At 39.8% G+C, this 24,753-nt stretch overlaps 1 protein-coding gene across 4 annotated transcripts in view; it reads left to right on the top strand.

The window, feature by feature from the left end:
- The first annotated feature begins 513 nt into the window (after positions 1-513).
- LOC120026813 (extensin-3-like) overlaps positions 514-24,753 on the top strand; it is a 44,841-nt gene continuing 20,601 nt past the window's right edge. For all 4 annotated transcript variants that reach the window (XR_005473238.1, XM_038971529.1, XM_038971528.1 and 1 more), the window contains exon 1: positions 514-678. Coding sequence is in view for 3 of the 4 variants with exons in the window: in XM_038971529.1 (XP_038827457.1) it covers positions 666-678 (13 nt within the window). In the remaining variant the exon portion in view is untranslated. The remainder of the gene's footprint in view (positions 679-24,753) is intronic.

Here is a 24,753-nt window from a genome sequence, read left to right as displayed (position 1 = left end):
CATATGTGTTATTTCATAGTTTTGATGTTTTCACTGTTTTTCTACAATGTAGAAAATAGTAAAAATAAAGAAAAACCCTTGAATGAGTAGGTATTCTAAAACGTTTGACCAGTAGCGTATATATATATACCACCCAAAAGAGCACTTGGCGAGGGGGAGGGCGAAGGGGCAGGTGCTTGGACACAGCTAAACCCTATCTGAAACGTTATGTAGGCCTGGCTGTGTTATATTTGTTTTTTTGATTGGTCTATCTCTCCACCTAGTGGCGACAAAGTACCATCATATCCCCTCCTTTGAATAACTTTTTTTTGGGGGGGGGGAAATAACTTTATTTGAAATACTTGAAAACTGCATTTTGACTATAGTTTGTGTAATTTGTTTCTGTATGTATTATGATTGAATTCATGTTGTTTTAAAATAAAATAGAAAATCACAACAAGTTACGTGTGTGTGTTTAAATTCCATGGGGACCCGCCTATTTTTTGGTGTATTTTTTTAATATATGTACTTGTCGGGTCAGGGACGGACTGACGGGGAACGTTCACCAGGAGGAGGGAAAGAGAAAACACATATAAAATACTCATATAAAATCTATTAGATTGTCAAAATAACACAACATCTGGACAGATGATGACTTAAAACGGGGGGGATACAAATCACCAACAATGGCCAATACAGGTGAATATTGGACTTTAGTATCTAATCTGTTTAACCTTTGACAATTGACATGAGTGCTACAGTTTTCTGATAGACAGGATACATCGTGAGTTCTTGAGTTCAGCCACTGAGACATCCTGTTTACAACAAGGTTTGTGTTGGAACTGTTTTGATTGAAGAATGGGCTACAGTAGGGTAAAAGTCACTGTTAGATTGATCTTTATAAACCTACCTGAGCTTGGTGGTTGAATTGGAAACGTGTCCTTTTTGCTCCACACTTCATTCTCTGACACATTGTGGTAAACTGAAAGAGAATAGACTGTAAACTGAAAGAGAATAGACTGTAAACTGAAAGAGAATAGACTGTAAACTGAAAGAGAATAGACTGTAAACTGAAAGAGAATAGACTGTAAACTGAAAGAGAATAGACTGTAAACTGAAAGAGAATAGACTGTAAAATGAGAGTAAACTGAAAGAGAATAGACTGTAAACTGAGAGTAAACTGAAAGAGAATAGACTGTAAACTGAAAGAGAATAGACTGTAAACTGAAAGAGAATAGACTGTAAACTGAAAGAGAATAGACTGTAAACTGAAAGAGAATAGACTGTAAACTGAGAGTAAACTGAAAGAGAATAGACTGTAAACTGAGAGTAAACTGAAAGAGAATAGACTGTAAACTGAAAGAGAATAGATTGTAAACTGAAAGAGAATAGACTGTAAACTGAAAGAGAATAGACTGTAAACTGAAAGAGAATAGATTGTAAACTGAAAGAGAATAGACTGTAAACTGAAAGAGAATAGACTGTAAACTGAAAGAGAATAGACTGTAAACTGAGAGTAGACTGAAAGAGAATACACTGTGAATGTTTGATGATTTAGAATTCCCTTAGTCAACACATGTTTTATGACCAACATCTAATATGTCATACTGACAGAAGGGTGTCTGTAAGGACCAGACCAGTACATCAGTTCTAGTCTATGTATCCATCACCTGACAGGTCAGGTGGTCAAGATGTTACAATTAGAACTTTGGTTGGTGGACTGTACCAACATATGTGGAGGAATGAGGGGAATGTGGATGTTGTGAAACAACGTGGTGGTGGTGTGAAGGGGGTGGACACCCCTATGGTATAGAGAGGTGATGGAGATGCCTCAGGTTAAATGTATAAACATCTCAGCTTCAATAAGTACCCTGTTGAAGAAAGTGGTGAAATGGGTTGGTTCATTTTCAATTCAACTTCTGAAATGTTTTTTATTTTTTATGATAGACAGTGAAAACTGAGTAGAAAATGTCTAAGACCTGTAATAATGCATATAATAAAGTAAAGTACATATCCTAAATACAACATTGAGCTGTCACTAGACTTACATTATGATCACTAAGCTTACATTTTGACGCATCAGTTTCACAGTGTTGAGATCAGTGTTGAGCCTATCATTATACCACGCTGTCTAGATGTTGTCTGATGTCTGTTATACCACGCTGTCTGGATGTTGTCTGATTTTAGATGTCTGTTATACCACGCTGTCTGGATGTTGTCTGATTTTAGATGTCTGTTATACCACGCTGTCTGGATGTTGTCTGATTTTAGATGTCTGTTATACCACGCTGTCTGGATGTTGTCTGATTATAGATGTCTGTTATACCACGCTGTCTAGATGTTGTCTGATTATAGATGTCTGTTATACCACGCTGTCTAGATGTTGTCTGATTATAGATGTCTGTTATACCACGCTGTCTGGATGTTGTCTGATTATAGATGTCTGTTATACCACGCTGTCTAGATGTTGTCTGATTATAGATGTCTGTTATACCACGCTGTCTGGATGTTGTCTGATTATAGATGTCTGTTATACCACGCTGTCTGGATGTTGTCTGATGTCTGTTATACCACGCTGTCTAGATGTTGTCTGATTATAGATGTCTGTTATACCACGCTGTCTGGATGTTGTCTGATGTCTGTTATACCACGCTGTCTAGATGTTGTCTGATTTTAGATGTCTGTTATACCACACTGTCTGGATGTTGTCTGATTATAGATGTCTGTTATACCACGCTGTCTGGATGTTGTCTGATTATAGATGTCTGTTATACCACGCTGTCTGGATGTTGTCTGATTATAGATGTCTGTTATACCACGCTGTCTGGATGTTGTCTGATTATAGATGTCTGTTATACCACGCTGTCTGGATGTTGTCTGATTATAGATGTCTGTTATACCACGCTGTCTGGATGTTGTCTGATGTCTGTTATACCACGCTGTCTGGATGTTGTCTGATGTCTGTTATACCACGCTGTCTGGATGTTGTCTGATTATAGATGTCTGTTATACCACACTGTCTGGATGTTGTCTGGTTATAGATGTCTGTTATACCACGCTGTCTAGATGTTGTCTGATTTTAGATGTCTGTTATACCACGCTGTCTGGATGTTGTCTGATTATAGATGTCTGTTATACCACGCTGTCTGGATGTTGTCTGATTATAGATGTCTGTTATACCACGCTGTCTGGATGTTGTCTGATTATAGATGTCTGTTATACCACGCTGCCTGGATGTTGTCTGATTATAGATGTCTGTTATCCCACGCTGTCTGGATGTTGTCTGATGTCTGTTATACCACGCTGTCTGGATGTTGTCTGATTTTAGATGTCTGTTATACCACGCTGCCTGGATGTTGTCTGATTATAGATGTCTGTTATAACACTCTGTCTGGATGTTGTCTGATGTCTGTTATACCACGCTGTCTGGATGTTGTCTGATTATAGATGTCTGTTATACCATTCTGTCTGGATGTTGTCTGATGTCTGTTATACCACGCTGTCTGGATGTTGTCTGATGTCTGTTATACCACGCTGTCTGGATGTTGTCTGACTATAGATGTCTGTTATACCACGCTGTCTGGATGTTGTCTGATGTCTGTTATACCACACTGTCTAGATGTTGTCTGATTTTAGATGTCTGTTATACCACGCTGTCTGGATGTTGTCTGGTTATAGATGTCTGTTATACCATTCTGTCTGGATGTTGTCTGATGTCTGTTATACCACGCTGTCTGGATGTTGTCTGATTATAGATGTCTGTTATACCACACTGTCTGGATGTTGTCTGATGTCTGTTATAACACGCTGTCTGGATGTTGTGTGATTTTAGATGTCTGTTATACCACGCTGTCTGGATGTTGTCTGATTATAGATGTCTGTTATACCACGCTGTCTAGATGTTGTCTGATTATAGATGTCTGTTATACCACGCTGTCTGGATGTTGTCTGATTATAGATGTCTGTTATACCACGCTGTCTGGATGTTGTCTGATGTCTGTTATACCACGCTGTCTGGATGTTGTCTGATTATAGATGTCTGTTATACCACGCTGTCTGGATGTTGTCTGATTATAGATGTCTGTTATACCACGCTGTCTGGATGTTGTCTGATTATAGATGTCTGTTATACCACGCTGTCTGGATGTTGTCTGATTATAGATGTCTGTTATACCACGCTGTCTGGATGTTGTCTGATGTCTGTTATACCACGCTGTCTGGATGTTGTCTGATGTCTGTTATACCACGCTGTCTGGATGTTGTCTGATTATAGATGTCTGTTATACCACACTGTCTGGATGTTGTCTGGTTATAGATGTCTGTTATACCACGCTGTCTAGATGTTGTCTGATTTTAGATGTCTGTTATACCACGCTGTCTGGATGTTGTCTGATTATAGATGTCTGTTATACCACGCTGTCTGGATGTTGTCTGATTATAGATGTCTGTTATACCACGCTGTCTGGATGTTGTCTGATTATAGATGTCTGTTATACCACGCTGCCTGGATGTTGTCTGATTATAGATGTCTGTTATCCCACGCTGTCTGGATGTTGTCTGATGTCTGTTATACCACGCTGTCTGGATGTTGTCTGATTTTAGATGTCTGTTATACCACGCTGCCTGGATGTTGTCTGATTATAGATGTCTGTTATAACACTCTGTCTGGATGTTGTCTGATGTCTGTTATACCACGCTGTCTGGATGTTGTCTGATTATAGATGTCTGTTATACCATTCTGTCTGGATGTTGTCTGATGTCTGTTATACCACGCTGTCTGGATGTTGTCTGATGTCTGTTATACCACGCTGTCTGGATGTTGTCTGACTATAGATGTCTGTTATACCACGCTGTCTGGATGTTGTCTGATGTCTGTTATACCACACTGTCTAGATGTTGTCTGATTTTAGATGTCTGTTATACCACGCTGTCTGGATGTTGTCTGGTTATAGATGTCTGTTATACCATTCTGTCTGGATGTTGTCTGATGTCTGTTATACCACGCTGTCTGGATGTTGTCTGATTATAGATGTCTGTTATACCACACTGTCTGGATGTTGTCTGATGTCTGTTATAACACGCTGTCTGGATGTTGTGTGATTTTAGATGTCTGTTATACCACGCTGTCTGGATGTTGTCTGATTATAGATGTCTGTTATACCACGCTGTCTAGATGTTGTCTGATTATAGATGTCTGTTATACCACGCTGTCTGGATGTTGTCTGATTATAGATGTCTGTTATACCACGCTGTCTGGATGTTGTCTGATGTCTGTTATACCACGCTGTCTGGATGTTGTCTGATGTCTGTTATACCACGCTGTCTGGATGTTGTCTGATTATAGATATCTGTTATACCATGCTGCCTGGATGTTGTCTGATTATAGATGTCTGTTATACCACGCTGTCTGGATGTTGTCTGATTATAGATGTCTGTTATACCACGCTGTCTGGATGTTGTCTGATTATAGATGTCAGTTATACCACGCTGTCTGGATGTTGTCTGATTTTAGATGTCTGTTATACCACGCTGTATGGATGTTGTCTGATTATAGATGTCTGTTATACCACGCTGTATGGATGTTGTCTGATTTTAGATGTCTGTCATACCACGCTGCCTGGATGTTGTCTGATTATAGATGTCTGTTATACCACGCTGTCTGGATGTTGTCTGATTATAGATGTCTGTTATACCATTCTGTCTGGATGTTGTCTGATGTCTGTTATACCACGCTGTCTGGATGTTGTCTGATGTCTGTTATACCACGCTGTCTGGATGTTGTCTGACTATAGATGTCTGTTATACCACGCTGTCTGGATGTTGTCTGATGTCTGTTATACCACACTGTCTAGATGTTGTCTGATTTTAGATGTCTGTTATACCACGCTGTCTGGATGTTGTCTGATTATAGATGTCTGTTATACCACACTGTCTGGATGTTGTCTGATTATAGATGTCTGTTATACCACGCTGTCTGGATGTTGTCTGGTTATAGATGTCTGTTATACCATTCTGTCTGGATGTTGTCTGATGTCTGTTATACCACGCTGTCTGGATGTTGTCTGATTATAGATGTCTGTTATACCACACTGTCTGGATGTTGTCTGATGTCTGTTATAACACGCTGTCTGGATGTTGTGTGGTTTTAGATGTCTGTTATACCACGCTGTCTGGATGTTGTCTGATTATAGATGTCTGTTATACCACGCTGTCTGGATGTTGTCTGATTATAGATGTCTGTTATACCACGCTGTCTGGATGTTGTCTGATTTTAGATGTCTGTTATACCACGCTGTCTGGATGTTGTCTGATTTTAGATGTCTGTTATACCACGCTGTATGGATGTTGTCTGATTATAGATGTCTGTTATACCACGCTGTATGGATGTTGTCTGATTTTAGATGTCTGTCATACCACGCTGCCTGGATGTTGTCTGATTATAGATGTCTGTTATACCACGCTGTCTGGATGTTGTCTGATTATAGATGTCTGTTATACCACGCTGTCTGGATGTTGTCTGATTTTAGATGTCTGTTATACCACGCTGTATGGATGTTGTCTGATTATAGATGTCTGTAATACCACGCTGTATGGATATTGTCTGATTTTAGATGTCTGTCATACCACGCTGCCTGGATGTTGTCTGATTATAGACGTCTGTTATACCACGCTGTCTGGATGTTGTCTGATTATAGATGTCTGTTATACCACGCTGTCTGGATGTTGTCTGATTTTAGATGTCTGTTATACCACGCTGTCTGGATGTTGTCTGATTTTAGATGTCTGTTATACCACGCTGTATGGATGTTGTCTGATTTTAGATGTCTGTTATACCACGCTGTCTAGATGTTGTCTGATTTTAGATGTCTGTTATACCACGCTGTCTAGATGTTGTCTGATTATAGATGTCTGTTATACCACGCTGTCTGGATGTTGTCTGATTATAGATGTCTGTTATACCACGCTGTCTAGATGTTGTCTGATGTCTGTTATACCACGCTGTCTGGATGTTGTCTGATGTCTGTTATACCACGCTGTATGGATGTTGTCTGATTATAGATGTCTGTTATACCACGGTGTATGGATGTTGTCTGATTATAGATGTCTGTTATACCACGCTGTCTGGATGTTGTCTGATTATAGATGTCTGTTATACCACGCTGTCTGGATGTTGTCTGATTATAGATGTCTGTTATACCACGCTGTCTGGATGTTGTCTGATTTTAGATGTCTGTTATACCACGCTGTCTAGATGTTGTCTGATTATAGATGTCTGTTATACCACACTGTCTGGATGTTGTCTGATTTTAGATGTCTGTTATACCACGCTGTCTGGATGTTGTGTGATTTCAGATGTCTGTTATACCACGCTGTCTAGATGTTGTCTGATTTTAGATGTCTGTTATACCGCGCTGTCTGGATGTTGTCTGATTTTAGATGTCTGTTATACCACGCTGTCTAGATGTTGTCTGATTTTAGATGTCTGTTATACCACGCTGTCTGGATGTTGTCTGATTATAGATGTCTGTTATACCACGCTGCCTGGATGTTGTCTGATTATAGATGTCTGTTATACCACGCTGTCTGGATGTTGTCTGATTATAAATGTCTGTTATACCACGCTGTCTAGATGTTGTCTGATTATAGATGTCTGTTATACCACGCTGTCTGGATGTTGTCTGATTATAGATGTCTGTTATACCACGCTGTCTGGATGTTGTCTGATTATAGATGTCTGTTATACCACGCTGTCTGGATGTTGTCTGATTTTAGATGTCTGTTATACCACGCTGTCTGGATGTTGTCTGATTATAGATGTCTGTTATACCACGCTGTCTGGATGTTGTCTGATGTCTGTTATACCACGCTGTCTGGATGTTGTCTGATTTTAGATGTCTGTTATACCACGCTGCCTGGATGTTGTCTGATTATAGATGTCTGTTATAACACGCTGTCTGGATGTTGTCTGATTTTAGATGTCTGTTATACCACGCTGTCTGATTTTAGATGTCTGTTATAACACGCTGTCTGGATGTTGTCTGATGTCTGTTATACCACGCTGTCTGATTTTAGATGTCTGTTATAACACGCTGTCTAGATGTTGTCTGATTTTAGATGTCTGTTATACCACGCTGTATGGATGTTGTCTGATAATAGATGTCTGTTATACCATGCTGTCTGGATGTTGTCTGATTATAGATGTCTGTTATACCACGCTGTCTGGATGTTGTCTGATTTTAGATGTCTGTTATACCACGCTGTCTGGATGTTGTCTGATTATAGATGTCTGTTATACCACGCTGTCTGGATGTTGTCTGATTATAGATGTCTGTTATACCACGCTGTCTGGATGTTGTCTGATGTCTGTTATACCACGCTGTCTAGATGTTGTCTGATTATAGATGTCTGTTATACCACGCTGTCTAGGTGTTGTCTGATTATAGATGTCTGTTATACCACGCTGTCTGGATGTTGTCTGATTATAGATGTCTGTTATACCACGCTGTCTAGATGTTGTCTGATTATAGATGTCTGTTATACCACGCTGTCTGGATGTTGTCTGATTATAGATGTCTGTTATACCACGCTGTCTGGATGTTGTCTGATTATAGATGTCAGTTATACCACGCTGTCTGGATGTTGTCTGATTATAGATGTCTGTTATACCACGCTGTCTAGATGTCGTCTGATTATAGATGTCTGTTATACCACACTGTCTGGATGTTGTCTGATTATAGATGTCTGTTATACCACGCTGTCTGGATGTTGTCTGATTATAGATGTCTGTTATACCACGCTGTCTAGATGTTGTCTGATTATAGATGTCTGTTATACCACGCTGTCTGGATGTTGTCTGATTATAGATGTCTGTTATACCACGCTGTCTAGATGTTGTCTGATTTTAGATGTCTGTTATACCACGCTGTCTGGATGTTGTCTGATTATAGATGTCTATTATACCACGCTGTCTAGATGTTGTCTGATTTTAGATGTCTGTTATACCACGCTGTCTGGATGTTGTCTGATTATAGATGTCTGTTATACCACGCTGTCTGGATGTTGTCTGATGTCTGTTATACCACGCTGTCTGGATGTTGTCTGATTATAGATGTCTGTTATACCACGCTGTCTAGATGTTGTCTGATTATAGATGTCTGTTATACCACGCTGTCTGGATGTTGTCTTGTTATAGATGTCTGTTATACCACACTGTATGGATGTTGTCTGATTATAGATGTCTGTTATACCACGCTGTCTGGATGTTGTCTGATTATAGATGTCTGTTATACCTCGCTGTCTGGATGTTGTCTGATTATAGATGTCTGTTATACCACGCTGTCTGGATGTTGTCTGATGTCTGTTATACCACGCTGTCTAGATGTTGTCTGATTATAGATGTCTGTTATACCACGCTGTCTAGGTGTTGTCTGATTATAGATGTCTGTTATACCACGCTGTCTGGATGTTGTCTGATTATAGATGTCTGTTATACCACGCTGTCTAGATGTTGTCTGATTATAGATGTCTGTTATACCACGCTGTCTGGATGTTGTCTGATTATAGATGTCTGTTATACCACGCTGTCTGGATGTTGTCTGATTATAGATGTCTGTTATACCACGCTGTCTGGATGTTGTCTGATTATAGATGTCTGTTATACCACGCTGTCTGGATGTTGTCTGATTATAGATGTCTGTTATACCACGCTGTCTAGATGTTGTCTGATTATAGATGTCTGTTATACCACGCTGTCTGGATGTTGTCTGATTATAGATGTCTGTTATACCACGCTGTCTAGATGTTGTCTGATTTTAGATGTCTGTTATACCACGCTGTCTGGATGTTGTCTGATTATAGATGTCTATTATACCACGCTGTCTAGATGTTGTCTGATTTAGATGTCTGTTATACCACGCTGTCTGGATGTTGTCTGATTATAGATGTCTGTTATACCACGCTGTCTGGATGTTGTCTGATGTCTGTTATACCACGCTGTCTGGATGTTGTCTGATTATAGATGTCTGTTATACCACGCTGTCTAGATGTTGTCTGATTATAGATGTCTGTTATACCACGCTGTCTGGATGTTGTCTTGTTATAGATGTCTGTTATACCACACTGTATGGATGTTGTCTGATGTCTGTTATACCACGCTGTCTAGATGTTGTCTGATTATAGATGTCTGTTATACCACGCTGTCTAGGTGTTGTCTGATTATAGATGTCTGTTATACCACGCTGTCTGGATGTTGTCTGATTATAGATGTCTGTTATACCACGCTGTCTAGATGTTGTCTGATTATAGATGTCTGTTATACCACGCTGTCTGGATGTTGTCTGATTATAGATGTCTGTTATACCACGCTGTCTGGATGTTGTCTGATTATAGATGTCTGTTATACCACGCTGTCTGGATGTTGTCTGATTATAGATGTCTGTTATACCACGCTGTCTAGATGTTGTCTGATTATAGCTGTCTGTTATACCACACTGTCTGGATGTTGTCTGATTATAGATGTCTGTTATACCACGCTGTCTGGATGTTGTCTGATTATAGATGTCTGTTATACCACGCTGTCTAGATGTTGTCTGATTATAGGTGTCTGTTTATACCACGCTGTCTGGATGTTGTCTGATTATAGATGTCTGTTATACCACGCTGTCTAGATGTTGTCTGATTTTAGATGTCTGTTATACCACGCTGTCTGGATGTTGTCTGATTATAGATGTCTATTATACCACGCTGTCTAGATGTTGTCTGATTTTAGATGTCTGTTATACCACGCTGTCTGGATGTTGTCTGATTATAGATGTCTGTTATACCACGCTGTCTGATATTGTCTGATGTCTGTTATACCACGCTGTCTGGATGTTGTCTGATTATAGATGTCTGTTATACCACGCTGTCTAGATGTTGTCTGATTATAGATGTCTGTTATACCACGCTGTCTGGATGTTGTCTTGTTATAGATGTCTGTTATACCACACTGTATGGATGTTGTCTGATTATAGATGTCTGTTATACCACGCTGTCTGGATGTTGTCCTGATTATAGATGTCTGTTATACCACGCTGTCTGGATGTTGTCTGATTATAGATGTCTGTTATACCACGCTGTCTGGATGTTGTCTGATTTTAGATGTCTGTTATACCACGCTGTCTGGATGTTGTCTGATTATAGATGTCTGTTATACCATGCTGTCTAGATGTTGTCTGATTATAGATGTCTGTTATACCACGCTGTCGGATGTTTTCTGATTATAGATGTATTTTATACCATCGCTGTCTAGATTGTTGTCTTGATTAACTGTGTGTTATACCACGTGTCTGGATTGTCTGATTATAGATGTCTGTTTATACCACGCTGTCTAGATGTTGTCTGTTATAGATGTCTGTTATACCACGCTGTCTGGATGTGTCTGATTATGATGTCTTGTTATACCACGCTGTCTGGATGTTGTCTGATTATGATGTCTGTTATACCACGCTGTCTGGATGTTTGTCTGATTATAGATGTCTGTTATACCACGCTGTCTGGATGTTGTCTGATTATAGATGTATCTGTATATACCAACAGCTGTCCTGATTTTCTGATTTTAGATGTCTGTTATACCACGCTGTCTGGATGTTGTCTGATTATAGAGTCTGTATACCACGCTGTCTTGATGTTGTCTGATATAGATGTCTGTTATACCACGCTGTCTGGATGTGTCTGATTTAGCGCTGTTATAACCACGCTGTCTGATGTTGTCTGATTATAGATGTCTGTTATACCACGCTGTCTGGATGTTGTCTGATTTAGATGTCTGTATACCACGCTGTCTAGATGTTGTCTGTGTCTGATTTTTAGATGTCCTGTTATACACGCTGTCTATATGTTGTCTGATTATAGATGTCTGTTTATACCACCCTGTCTGGATGTTGTCTGATTATAGATGTGTGTTATACCACGCTGTCTAGATGTTGTCTGATTATGTCTGTTATACCACGCTGTCTGGATGTTGTCTGATTATCTCTGTTATACCACGCTGTCTGGATGTTGTCCTGATTATAGTGTCTGTTATACCACGGCTGTCTGGATGTTGTCTGTTATAGATTTCTGTTATACCACGCTGTCTGGATGTTGTCTGCTTTAGATGTCTGTTATACCACGCTGTCTGATGTTGTCTGTCATTATAGATGTCCTGTTATACCACGCTGTCTGGATGTTGTCTGATTTTAGAAATGTCTGTTATACCACGCTGTCTGGATGTTGGTCTGATTATAGATGTCTGTTATACAACACTGTCTGATGTTGTCTATTTAGATGTCTTTTGGGGGGGTTTTTTTTATAGCCACGCTGTCGGATGTGTGTGATTTAGATGCTGTTATACACACGCTGTCTGGATGTTGTCTGATTTTAGATGTCTGTTATCCACGCTGTCTGGATGTTGTCTGATGTTTAGATGTCTTTTATACACGCTGTCTGATGTTGTCTGATTTAGATGTCTGTTATAACCGCGCTGTGTCCTGTGATTTGTCTGATTATAGATGTCTGTTATACCACCTGTCTGGATGTTGTCTGATATAGATTCTGTTATACCACGCTGTCTGGATGTTGTCTGATTATAGATGTCTGTTATACCACGCTGTCTAGATGTTGTCTGATTATAGATGTCTGTTATACCACGCTGTCTGTGTTGTACTGATTATAGATGTCTGTTATACCACGCTGTCTGGATGTTGTCTGATGTCATACGATGTTTCTGATTTATACCACGCTGTCTGGATGTTGTCTGATTATAGATGTCTGTTATCCACCTGTCCTGGATGTTGTCTGATTTGATGCTAGCCACTGTCTGTTTCGATCTGTTATACACGCTGTCTGTGATGTTGTCGTGATTTTAGTATGTCTGTTATACCACGCTGCTGGATGTTGTCTGATTATAGATGTCCTGTTATAACACGCTGTCTGGATGTTGTCTGATTTTAGATGTCTGTTATACCACGCTGTCGGCTGATTTAGATGTCTGTTATACCACCTGTCTGGTATGTTGTCTGATTGTCTGTTATACCACGCTGTCTGAGATGTTGTCTTAAGTGTCTGTTATAACACGCTGTCTGGATGTTGATCTGATTATAGATGTCTGTTATCCACGCTGTCTGGATGTTGTCTGATAATAGTGCTGTTATACCACGCTGTATGGATTTGTCTTGATTATAGATGTCTGTTATACCAGCTGTCGGTTTGTCTGATTATAGATGTCTGTTATACCACGCTGTCTGATGTTGTTCTGATTTTAGATGTCTGTTATACCCGCTGTCTGGATGTTGTCTGATTATAGATTGTCTGTTATAATCCACGCTGTCTGGATGTTGTCTGATTAGATGTCTGTTATACCACGCTGTCTGGATGTTGTCTGATTGTGTCTGTTATACCAACACGCTGTCTGGATGTTGTTCTGATTATGATGTCTGTTATACCACGCTGTCTGGATGTTGTCTGATTGAGTCTGTTATACCACGTCTGTCTGGATGTTGTTCTGATTATCGTATGTTCTGGTTATACCACGCTGTCTGATGTTGTCTGTTATAGATGTCTGTTATACACTGCTGTCTGGATGTTGTCTGATTATAGATGTCTGTTATACCACGCTGTCTGATGTTGTCTGATTATAGATGTCTTTATACAACTGTCTGGATGTTGTCTGATTATAGATGTCTGTTATACCACCTGTCTATGGATGTTGTCTGGATGTAAGTGTTTATACCACGCTGTCTGGATGTGTCTGATTTAGATGTCTGTTATACCACGCTGTCTGGATGTTGTCTATTATAGATGTCTGTTTACCACCTGTCTAGATGTTGTCTGATTATAGATTTCTGTTATAGACCACGCTGTCTGATGATATGTGTCTGTTATAAGATGTCTGTTATACCACGCTGTCTGGAATTTGTCTGATTTAGATGTCTGTTATAACCACGCTGTCTGATGTTGTCTGATTATAGATGTCTGTTATACCACGCTGTCTGGATGTTGTCTGATTAGATGTCTGTTATACCACTGCTGTCTGGATGTTGTCTGATTATAGATGTCTGTTATACCACGCTGTCTGGATTTTTGTCTGATGTCTGTTATACCACGCTGTCTGGATGTTGTCTGATTATATGATGTCTGTTATACCACCTGTCTAGATGTTGTCTGATTTAGATGTCTTTTATACCACGCTGTCTGGATGTTGTCTGATTATAGATGTCTGTTATACCACGCTGTCTGGATGTTGGTCTGATTATAGATGTCTGTTATACCACGCTGTCTGGATGTTTGTCTGATTATAGATGTCTGTTTTACCACGCTGTCTGGATGTTGTCTGATTATAGATAGTCCTGTTTATACCACGCTGTCTGGATGTTGTCTGATGTCTGTTATACCACGCTGTCCTAAATGCATGTTGTCTGATTATAGATGTCTGTTATACCACGCTGTCTGGTGTTGTCTGATTATAGATGTCTGGTATACCACGCTGTCTGGATGTTGTCTGATTTAGATGTCTGTTATACCACGCTGTCTGATAGTTGTCTGATTATAGATGTCCTGTTATACCACGCTGTCTGGATGTTGTCTGATTATAGATGTCTGTTATACCACGCTGTCTGGATGTTTCTGATTATAGATGTCTGTTATACCACGACTGTCTGATGTTGTCTGATTTAGATGTCTGTTATACCACGCTGTCTGGATGTTGTCTGATTATAGATGTCTGTTATACCACACTGTCTGGATGTTGTCTAGATTGTTTTAAAACGCTGTTGGATGGTTATAGATGTCTGTATACCACGCTGTCCTGGATGTTTGTCTGTATGTCTGTTATACCACCTGTCTGGATGTTGTCTGATTTAGATGTCTGTTATACCACGCTGTCTGGATGTTGTCTGATTATAGATGTCTGTTATACCACGCTGTCTAATGTTGTCTGATTTAGATGTCTGTTATACCACGCTGTCTGGATGTTGTCTGATTATAGATGTCTGTTATACCCACGCTGTCTGATGTTGTCTATTTTAGATGTCTGTTATACCACGCTGTCTGGATGTTTTCTGATTTAGATTCTGTTATACCACGCTGTCTGGATGTTGTCTGATTTAGTGTCTGTTATACCACGCTGTTCTGGATGTTGTCTGTTATAGATGTCTGTTATACCACGCTGTCTGGATGTTGTCTATTAGATGTCCTGTTATACCACGCTGTCTGGATGTTGTCTTGATTATAGATGTCTGTTTATACCACCTGATGGATGTTGTCTGATATAGATTGTCTGTTATACCACGCTGTCTGGATGTTGTCTGATTATAGATGTCTGTTATACACGCTGTCGGATGTGTCTGAATTATAGATGTCTGTTATACCCGGCCTTGTCCCTGGGATGTTGTCGATTTTAGATGTCTGTTATACACGCTGTCTGGATGTTTCTCTATAGATGTCTGTTTATACCACGCTGTCTGGATGTTTGTCTGATTATAGATGTCTGTTATACCACGCTGTCTGGATGTTGTCTGATTAGATGTCTGTTATACCAGCTGTCTAGATGTTTCTGATTTAGATGTCTGTTATACCACGCTGTTCTGGATGTTGTCTGATTTAGATGTCTGTTATACCACGCTGTCTAGGATGTTGTCTGATTTAGATGTCTGTTATACCACACGCTGTCTGGATGTTTGTCTGTTATAGATGTCTGTTATACCACGCTGTCCTGGATGTTGTCTGATTATAGATGTCTGTTTACCACGCTGTCTGGATGTTGTCTGATTATAGATGTCTGTTATACGCACGCTGTCTGGATGTTGTGCTGATTATAGATGTCTGTTATACCACGCTGTCTAGATGTTGTCTGATTATAGATGTCTGTTATACCACGCTGTCTGGATGTTGGTTCTGATGTCTGTTAACACACGCTGTCTGGATGTTGTCTGTTATAGATGTCTGTTATACACACTGTCTGGATGTTGTCTGATTTTAATCTGTTATACCACGCTGTCCTGGATGTTGTCTGATATAGATGTCTGTTATAACCACGCTGTCTGGATGTTGTCTGATTTTAGATGTCTGTTTATACCACGCTGTCTGGATGTTTGTCTGATTATAGATGTCTGTTATACCACGCTGTCTGGATGTTGTCTGATTATAGATGTCTGTTATACCACGCTGTCTGGATGTTGTCTTTTGATGTCTGTTTATACCACTCTGTCTAGGATGTTGTCTGTTATAGATGTCTGTTAACCACGCTGCTGGATGTTGTCTGATTTATATGTTCTGTTATACCACGCTGTCTGATGTTGTCTGATTATAGACTGTTATACCACGCTGTCTGGATGTTGTTGATTATAGAGTGTCTGTTATACACGCTGTCTGGATGTTGTCTGGATTATAGATGTCTGTTATACCACGCTGTCTGATGTTGTTGATTTATAGATGTCTGTTATAACACGCTGTCTGGATGTTGTCTGATTTTAGTCTGTTATACCACGCTGTCTGATGTTGTCTGATTATAGATGTCTGTTTATACACGCTGTGATGTTGTCTGATGTCTGTTATACCACGCTGTCTGATGTTGTCTGATTATGATGTCTGTTATACCACGCTGTCTGATGTTGTGTGATGTATACTGTCATACCACGCTGCCTGTGTATGTTGTCTGATTATAGATGTCTGTTATACCACGCTGTCTAGATGTTGTCTGATTATAGATGTCTGTTATACCACGCTGTCTGGATGTTGTCTGATTATAGATGTCTGTTATACCACGCTGTCTGGATGTTGTCTGATTTGATCTGTTATACACGCTGTCTGGATGTTGTCTGATTATAGATGTCTGTTATACCACGCTGTCGGATGTTGTCTATTATAGATGTCTGTTATACACGCTGTCTAGATGTTGTCTGATTATAGATGTCTGTTATACCACGCCTGTCTGGATGTTGTCTGATTATAGATGTCTGTTTATACCACGCTGTCCTGGATGTTGTTGTCTGATGTCTGTTATACCACGCTGTCTGGATGTTGTCTGTTATAAGATAGTCTGTTATACCACGCTGTCTGGATGTTGTCTGATATAGATGTCTGTTATACCACCACGCTGTCTGGATGTTGTCTGATTATAGATGTCTTTATACCACGCTGTCTGGATGTTTCTGATTATAGATGTCTTTATACCACGCTGTCACAGATGTTGTCTGATTATAGATGTCTGTTATACCACGCTGTCTGGGTGTTTGTCTGATTATAGATGTCTGTTATACCACGCTGTCTAGGATGTTGTCTGATTATAGATGTCTGTTATACCACGCTGTCTGTGATGTTGTCTGATTATAGATGTCTGTTATACCAGCTGTCTGGATGTTTCTGATATAGATGTCTGTTATACCACCTGTCTGGTTGTTGTCTGATTTAGATGTCTGTTATACACGCTGTCTGGATGTTGTCTGATTATAGATGTCTGTTTATACCACGCTGTCTGGATGTTGTCTGATTATAGTGTCTGTTATAACCACGCTGTCTAGATGTTGTCTGATTATAGTGTTCTGTTATACACGCTGTCTGGATGTTGTCTGATTATAGATGTCTGTTATACCACGCTGTCTGGATGTTGGTCTGATTATAGATGTCTGTTATACCACGCTGTCTGGATGTTGTCTGATATAGATGTCTGTTTCTGTTATACCACGCTGTCTAGATGTTGTCTGATTTTAGATGTCTGTTATACCACGCTGTCTGGATGTTGTCTGATTATAGATGTCTGTTATACACCACTTGTCTGGATGTTGTTCTGATTTTAAGATGTCTGTTATACCACCTGTCTGATGTTGTCTGATTATAGATGTCTGTTATACCACGCTGTCTGGATGTTGTCCTGATTATAGATGTCTGTTATACCACGCTGTCTGGATGTGTTGTCTGATGTCTGTTATACCACGCTGTCTGATGTTGTCTGATTATAGATGTTGTTATACCACGCTGTCTATGTTGTCTGATTATAGATTTCTGTTATAACCACGCTTGTCTGGATGTTGTCGTGTGTTATAGATGTCTGTTATACCACGCTGTCTGGATGTTGTCTGATTATAGATGTCTGTTATACACACGCTGTCTGGATGTTGTCCTGATTATAGATGTCTGTTATACCACGCTGTCTGGATGTTGTCTGATTATAGATGTCTGTTATACCACGCTGTCTGGAGTGTTGTGTCTGATTTAGATGTCTGTTATACACGCTGTCTGGATGTTGTCTGATTATAGATGTCTGTTATACCACTGTCTGGATGTTGTCTGATTATAGATGTCTGTTATACCACGCTGTCTGGATGTTGTCTGATTATAGATGTCTGTTATACCACGCTGTCTGGATGTTGTCTGATTATAGATGTCTGTTATACCACGCTGTCTGGATGTTTTGTCTGATTATTGATGTCTGTTTACCACGCTGTCTGAGATGTTGTCTGATTATAGATGTCTGTTATACCACGCTGTCTAGATGTTGTCTGATTATATAGTGTCTGTTATACCACGCTGTCTGATGTTGTCTGATTAAGATGTCTGTTATACCACGCTGTCTAGATGTTGTCTGATGTCTGTTATACCACGCTGTCTGGATGTTGTCTGTTAAGATGTCTGTTACTCGCTGATGTGTCTATTATAGATTCTGTTATACCACGCTGTCTGGATGTTGTCTGATTATAGATGTCTGTTTATACACGCTGTCTGGATGTTGTCTGATTATAGATGTCTGTTTATACCAACGCTGTCTGGATGGTTGTCTGATTATAGATGTCTGTTATACCACGCTGTCTAGATTTTTTCTGATTATAGATGTCTGTTTATACCACGCTGTCTGGATGTTGTCTGATTAGATTCTGTTTACCACCTGTCTGGATGTTGTCTTTATGTCTGTTATACCAGCTGTCTAGATTGTTGTCTGATTATAGATGTCTGTTTATACCCGCTGTCTGGATGTTGTCTGATTATAGATGTCCTGTTATAACCACGCGTCGGATGTTGTCTGATTATAGATGTCTGTTATACCACGCTGTCTAGATGTTGTCTGATTATAGATGTCTGTTATAACACGCTGTCTGGATGTTGTCTGATTAGATGTCTGTTATACCACGCTGTCTGGATGTTGTCTGATTAGATGTCTGTTATACCACGCTGTCTGATGTTGTCTGATTATAGATGTCTGTTATACCACTCTGTCTGGATGTTGTCTGATTATAGTCTGTTTATACCACGCTGTCTAGGATGTTGTCTGATTATAGATGTCTGTTATACCATGCTGTCTGGATGTTTGTCTGATTATAATGTCTGTTATACACGCTGTCTGTGTTGTCTGATTTAGTGATAGTTTCTGTTATACCACGCTGTCTGGATGTTGTTGGTTATAGATGTCTGTTATACCACGCTGTCTGATGTTGTCTGATTTTAGTTCTGTTATACCACGCTGTCTGATGTGTCTGATGTCTGTTTATAACCACCTGTCTAGATGTTGTCTGATTATAGATGTCTGTTATACCACGCTGTCTGATGTTGTCTGATGTCTGTTATACCACGCTGTCTGGATGTTGTCTGATTATAGATGTCCGTTATAACCACGCTGTATGGATGTTGTGATTATAGTATGTCTTTATACCACACGCTGTCCTGGATGTTGTCTGATTATTGATGTCTGTTATACCACGCTGTCTAGGATGTTGTCTGATTATAGATGTCTGTTATACCACGCTGTCTGGATGTTGTCTGATTATCTATGTCTGTTATACCACGCTTTCTGGATGTTGTCTGATGTCTGTTATACTCCACGCTGTCAGATGTTCTGATTATAGATGTCTGTTATACCACGCTGTCTGATGTTGTCTGATTATAGATGTCTGTTATACCACGCTGTCTGATGTTGTCTGTTTATAGATGTTCTGTTTATACCACGCTGTCTGGATGTTGTCTGATTATGATGTCTGTTATACAACCTGTCTGGATGTTGTCTGATTATAGATGTCTGTTATACACGCTGTCTGGATGTTGTCTGATTATAGATGTCTGTTATACCACGCTGTCTAGATGTTGTCTGATTATGATGTCTGTTATACCACGCTGTCTGGATGTTGTCTGATTTAGATGTCTGTTATACCACGCTGTCTGGATGTTGTCTGTATAGATGTCTGTTATACCACGCTGTCCTGATGTTGTCTGATTGATCTGTTATACCACGCTGTCTGGTGTTGTCTGATTAGATGTCTGTATACCACGCTCTGGATGTTTGTTATTAGATGTCTGTTATACCACACTGTCTAGATGTTGTCTGATTATAGATGTCTGTTATAACCACGCTGTCTGGATGTTGTCTTGATGTCTGTTATACCACGCTGTAGGATGTTGTCTGGTTAAGATGTCTGTTATCCACGCTGTCTGGATGTTGTCTGATATGATGTCTGTTATACCACGCTGTCTGGATGTTGTCTGATTATAGATGTCTGTTATACCACGCTGTCTGGTGTTGTCTGATTATATAATGTCTGTTATACCACGCCTGTCTAGATGTTGTCTGATTATAGATGTCTGTTATACCACGCTGTCTGGAGTGTTGTCTGATTATAGATGTCTGTTATACCACGCTGTCTGGATTTTGTCTGATTAGATGTCTGTTATACCACGCTGTCTGGATGTTGTCTGATTATAGATGTCTGTTATACCACGCTGTTTGGATGTTGTCTGATTATAGATGTCTGTTATACCACGCTGTATGGATGTTGTTGATGATGTATGTTATACCACGCTGTCTGGATGTTGTCTGATTATAGATGTCTGTTATACCACGCTGTCTAGGATGTTGTCTGATTATAGATGTCTGTTATACAACGCTGTCTGTGATGTTGTCTGATTATTAGATGTCTGTTATACCACGCTGTCTGGTTTGTCTGATTATAGATGTCTGTTATACCAACGCTGTCTGGATTTGCTGATTATAGATGTCTGTTATACCACGCTGTCTGGATGATTGTCTGTTATAGATGTCTGTTATACCACGCTGTCTGGATGTTGTCTGATTTAGATGTCTGTTATACCACGCTGTCTGGATGTTGTCTGATTATAGATGTCTGTTATACACGCTGTCTAGATGTTGTCTGATTATAGATGTCTGTTATACCACGCTGTCTGGATGTTGTCTGATTATAGATGTCTGTTATACCACGCTGTTGGATGTTGTCTGATATAGATGTCTGTTATACCACGCTGTCTGGATGTTGTCTGATTATAGATGTCTGTTATACCACGCCTGTCTGATTTGTCTGATTGTGATTTCTGTTATACCACGCTGTCTAGATGTTGTCTGATTATAGATGTCTGTTATACCACGCTGTCTGGATGTTGTCTGATTATAGATGTCTGTTATACACGCTGTCTGGATGTTGTCTGATATGTTCTGTTATACCACCGCTGTCTGATGTTGTCTGATTATAGATGTCTGGTTATACCACGCTGTCTGGATGTTGTCTGATTATAGATGTCTGTTATACCACGCTGTCTGGATGTTGTCTTATGCTGTTATACCACGCTGTCTGGATGTTGTCTGATTATAGATGTCTGTTATACCACGCTGTCTGGATTGTTTGTCTGATTATAGATGTCTGTTATCACCACGCTGCTGGATGTTGTCTGATTATAGATGTCTGTTATACCACGCTGTCTAGATGTTTGTCTGATTATAGGATTTCTGTTATACCACGCTGTCTGGATGTTGTCTGATTATAGATGTCTGTTATACACGCTGTCTGATGATGTTTGTCTGATGTTTCTGTTATACACGCTGTCTGGATGTTGTCTGATTATAGATGTCTGTTATACCACGCTGTCTGGATGTTGTCTGATGTCTGTTATACCACGCTGTCTAGATGTTGTCTGATTATAGATGTCTGTTTATACCACGCTGTCTGATGTTGTCTGATTAAGATTCTGTTATACCACGCTGTCTGGATGCTGTGTCTGATTCTGTTATAGTTACCACGCTGTCTAGATGTTGTCTGATTATAATGTCTGTTATACCACGCTGTCTGGTGTTTGTCTTGTTATAGATGTCTGTTATACCAGCTGTCTATGATGTTGTCTGATTATAGATGTCTGTTATACACGCTGTCTGGATGTTGTCGATGTCTTTATACACGCTGTCTAATGTTGTCTGATTATAGATGTTCTGTTATACCACCTGTCTGGATGTTGTCTGATTGATGCTGTTATACCACGGTCTGATGTTGTCTGATTATAGATGTCTGTTATACACGCTGTTGGATGTTGTCTGTATAGTATGTCTATACCACGCTGTCCTGATGTTGTCTGATTATAGATGTCTGTTATACCATGCTGTCTAGATGTGTCTGTTATAGATGTCTGTTATACCACGCTGTCTGGATGTTGTCTGATTATAGATGTCTGTTATACCACGCTGTCTGGATGTTGTCTGATGTCTGTTATACCACGCTGTCAGGATGTTGTCTGATTATAGATGTCTGTTATCCCACGCTGTCTGGATGTTGTCTGATTATAGATGTCTGTTTATCCCACGCTGTATGGATGTTGTCTGTTTATAGATGTCTGTTATACCACGCTGTCTGGATGTTGTCTGATATAGATGTCTGTTATACCACGCTGTCTAGATGTTGTCTGTATAGATGTCTGTTATACCACGCTGTCTGGATGTTGTCCTGATTATAGATGTCTGTTATACCACGCTGTCTAGATGTTTGTCTGATTATAGATGTCTGTTATACCACGCTGTCTGGCTGTTGTCTGATATAGATGTCTGTTATACCACGCTGTCTGGATGTTGTCTGGTATTATAGATGTCTGTTATACCACGCTGTCTGGATGTTGTCTGATTGATCTTGTTATACCACGCTGTCTGAATGTTGTCTGATTATAGATGTCTGTTATACACGCTGTCTAATGTTGTCTGATTATAGATGTCTGTGATACCACCTGTCTAGATGTTTGTCTGATTTAGATGTCTGTTATACCACGCTGTCTGGATGTTGTCTGATGTCTGTTATACACGCTGTATGGATGTTGTCTGATTATAGATGTCTGTTATCCACGCTGTCTGGATGTTGTCTGATTATAGATGTTGTTATCCACCTGTCTGATTGTCTGATTATAGATGTCTGTTATACCACGCTGTCTGGATGTTGTCTGATTATAGATGTCTGTTATACTCACGCTGTCTGGATGTTGTCTGTATAGATGTCTGTTTATACCACGCTGTCTGGATGTTGTCTGGTTATAGAATAGATGTCTGTTATACCACCGCTGCCCTGGATGTTGTCTGTATGTCTGTTATACCACGCTGTCTGGATGTTTGTCTGTTTATAGATGTCTGTTATACCACGCTGTCTGGATGTTGTCTGATTATAGATGTCTGTTATACCACGCTGTGCGATGTTTGTCTGATTATAGATGTCTGTTATACTAACCGTACTGTCTGGATGTTGTCTGATTATAGATGTCTGTTATACCACGCTGTCTGGATGTTGTCTGATTTAAGAGCTCTGTTATACCAGCCGTCTAATGTTGTCTGATTATAGATGTATGTTTATACCACGCTGTCTGGATTTGTCTGATTATGATGTCTGTTATACACGCTGTCTGGATGTTTGTCTGATTGATAGATGTCTGTTATACCACGCTGTCTGGATGTTGTCTATTATAGATGTCTGTTATACCACGCTGTCTGGTGTTGTCTGATTATAGATGTCTGTTTATACCACGCTGTCAGGATGTTGTCTATTATAGATGTCTGTTATCCACGCTGTCTAGATGTTGTCTGATTATAGATGTCTGTTATACCACGCTGTTGGATGTTGTCTGATTATAGATGTCTGTTATACCACGCTGTCTGGATGTTGTCTGATGTCTGTTTTATACCATGCTGTCTAGATGTTGTCTGATTAAGATGTCTGTTATACACGCTGTCTGGATGTTGTCTGATTATAGATGTCTGTTATACCATGCTGTTTGGATGTTGTCTGATTATAGATGTCTGTTATACCACGCTGTCTAGATGTTGCCTGATTATAGATGTCTGTTATACCACGCTGTCTGGATGTTGTCTGATTATAGATGTCTGTTATACCACGCTGTCTGGATGTTGTCTGATGTCTGTTATACAACGCTGTCTAGATGTTGTCTGATTATAGATGTCTGTTATACCACGCTGTCTGGATGTTGTCTGATGTCTGTTATACCACGCTGTCTAGATGTTGTCTGGTTATAGATGTCTGTTATACCATGCTGTCTGGATGTTGTCTGATTATAGATGTCTGTTATACCACGCTGTCTGGATGTTGTCTGATGTCTGTTATACCACCTGTCTAGTATGTGTCTGATTATAGATGTCTGTTATACCACGCTTCGGCTGTTGTCTGGTTATAGATGTCTGTTATACCATGCTGTCTAGATTTTCTGTTATAGATGTCTGTTATACTACGCTGTCTGGATGTTCTGATGTCTGTTATACCACGCTGTCTAGATGTTGTCTGATTATAGATGTCTGTTATACCACGCTGTCTGGAGTTGTTCTGATGTCTGTTATACCAGTGTCTAGATGTTGTCTGATTAGATGTTCTGTTATACCACGCTGTATGGATTTTGTGTGATGTATGTTATACCACGCTGTCTGGATGTTGTCTGATTATAGATGTCTGTTTATACCAGCTGTCTAGATGTTGTCTGATTATAGATGTCTGTTTATACCACGCT

This window comes from Salvelinus namaycush, chromosome 32 (assembly GCF_016432855.1).
Source record: "Salvelinus namaycush isolate Seneca chromosome 32, SaNama_1.0, whole genome shotgun sequence".
Taxonomy (NCBI): domain Eukaryota; kingdom Metazoa; phylum Chordata; class Actinopteri; order Salmoniformes; family Salmonidae; genus Salvelinus; species Salvelinus namaycush.
Note: the sequence above shows the minus strand (reverse complement) of the source record. Positions and strands in the feature narration are given on the sequence as shown.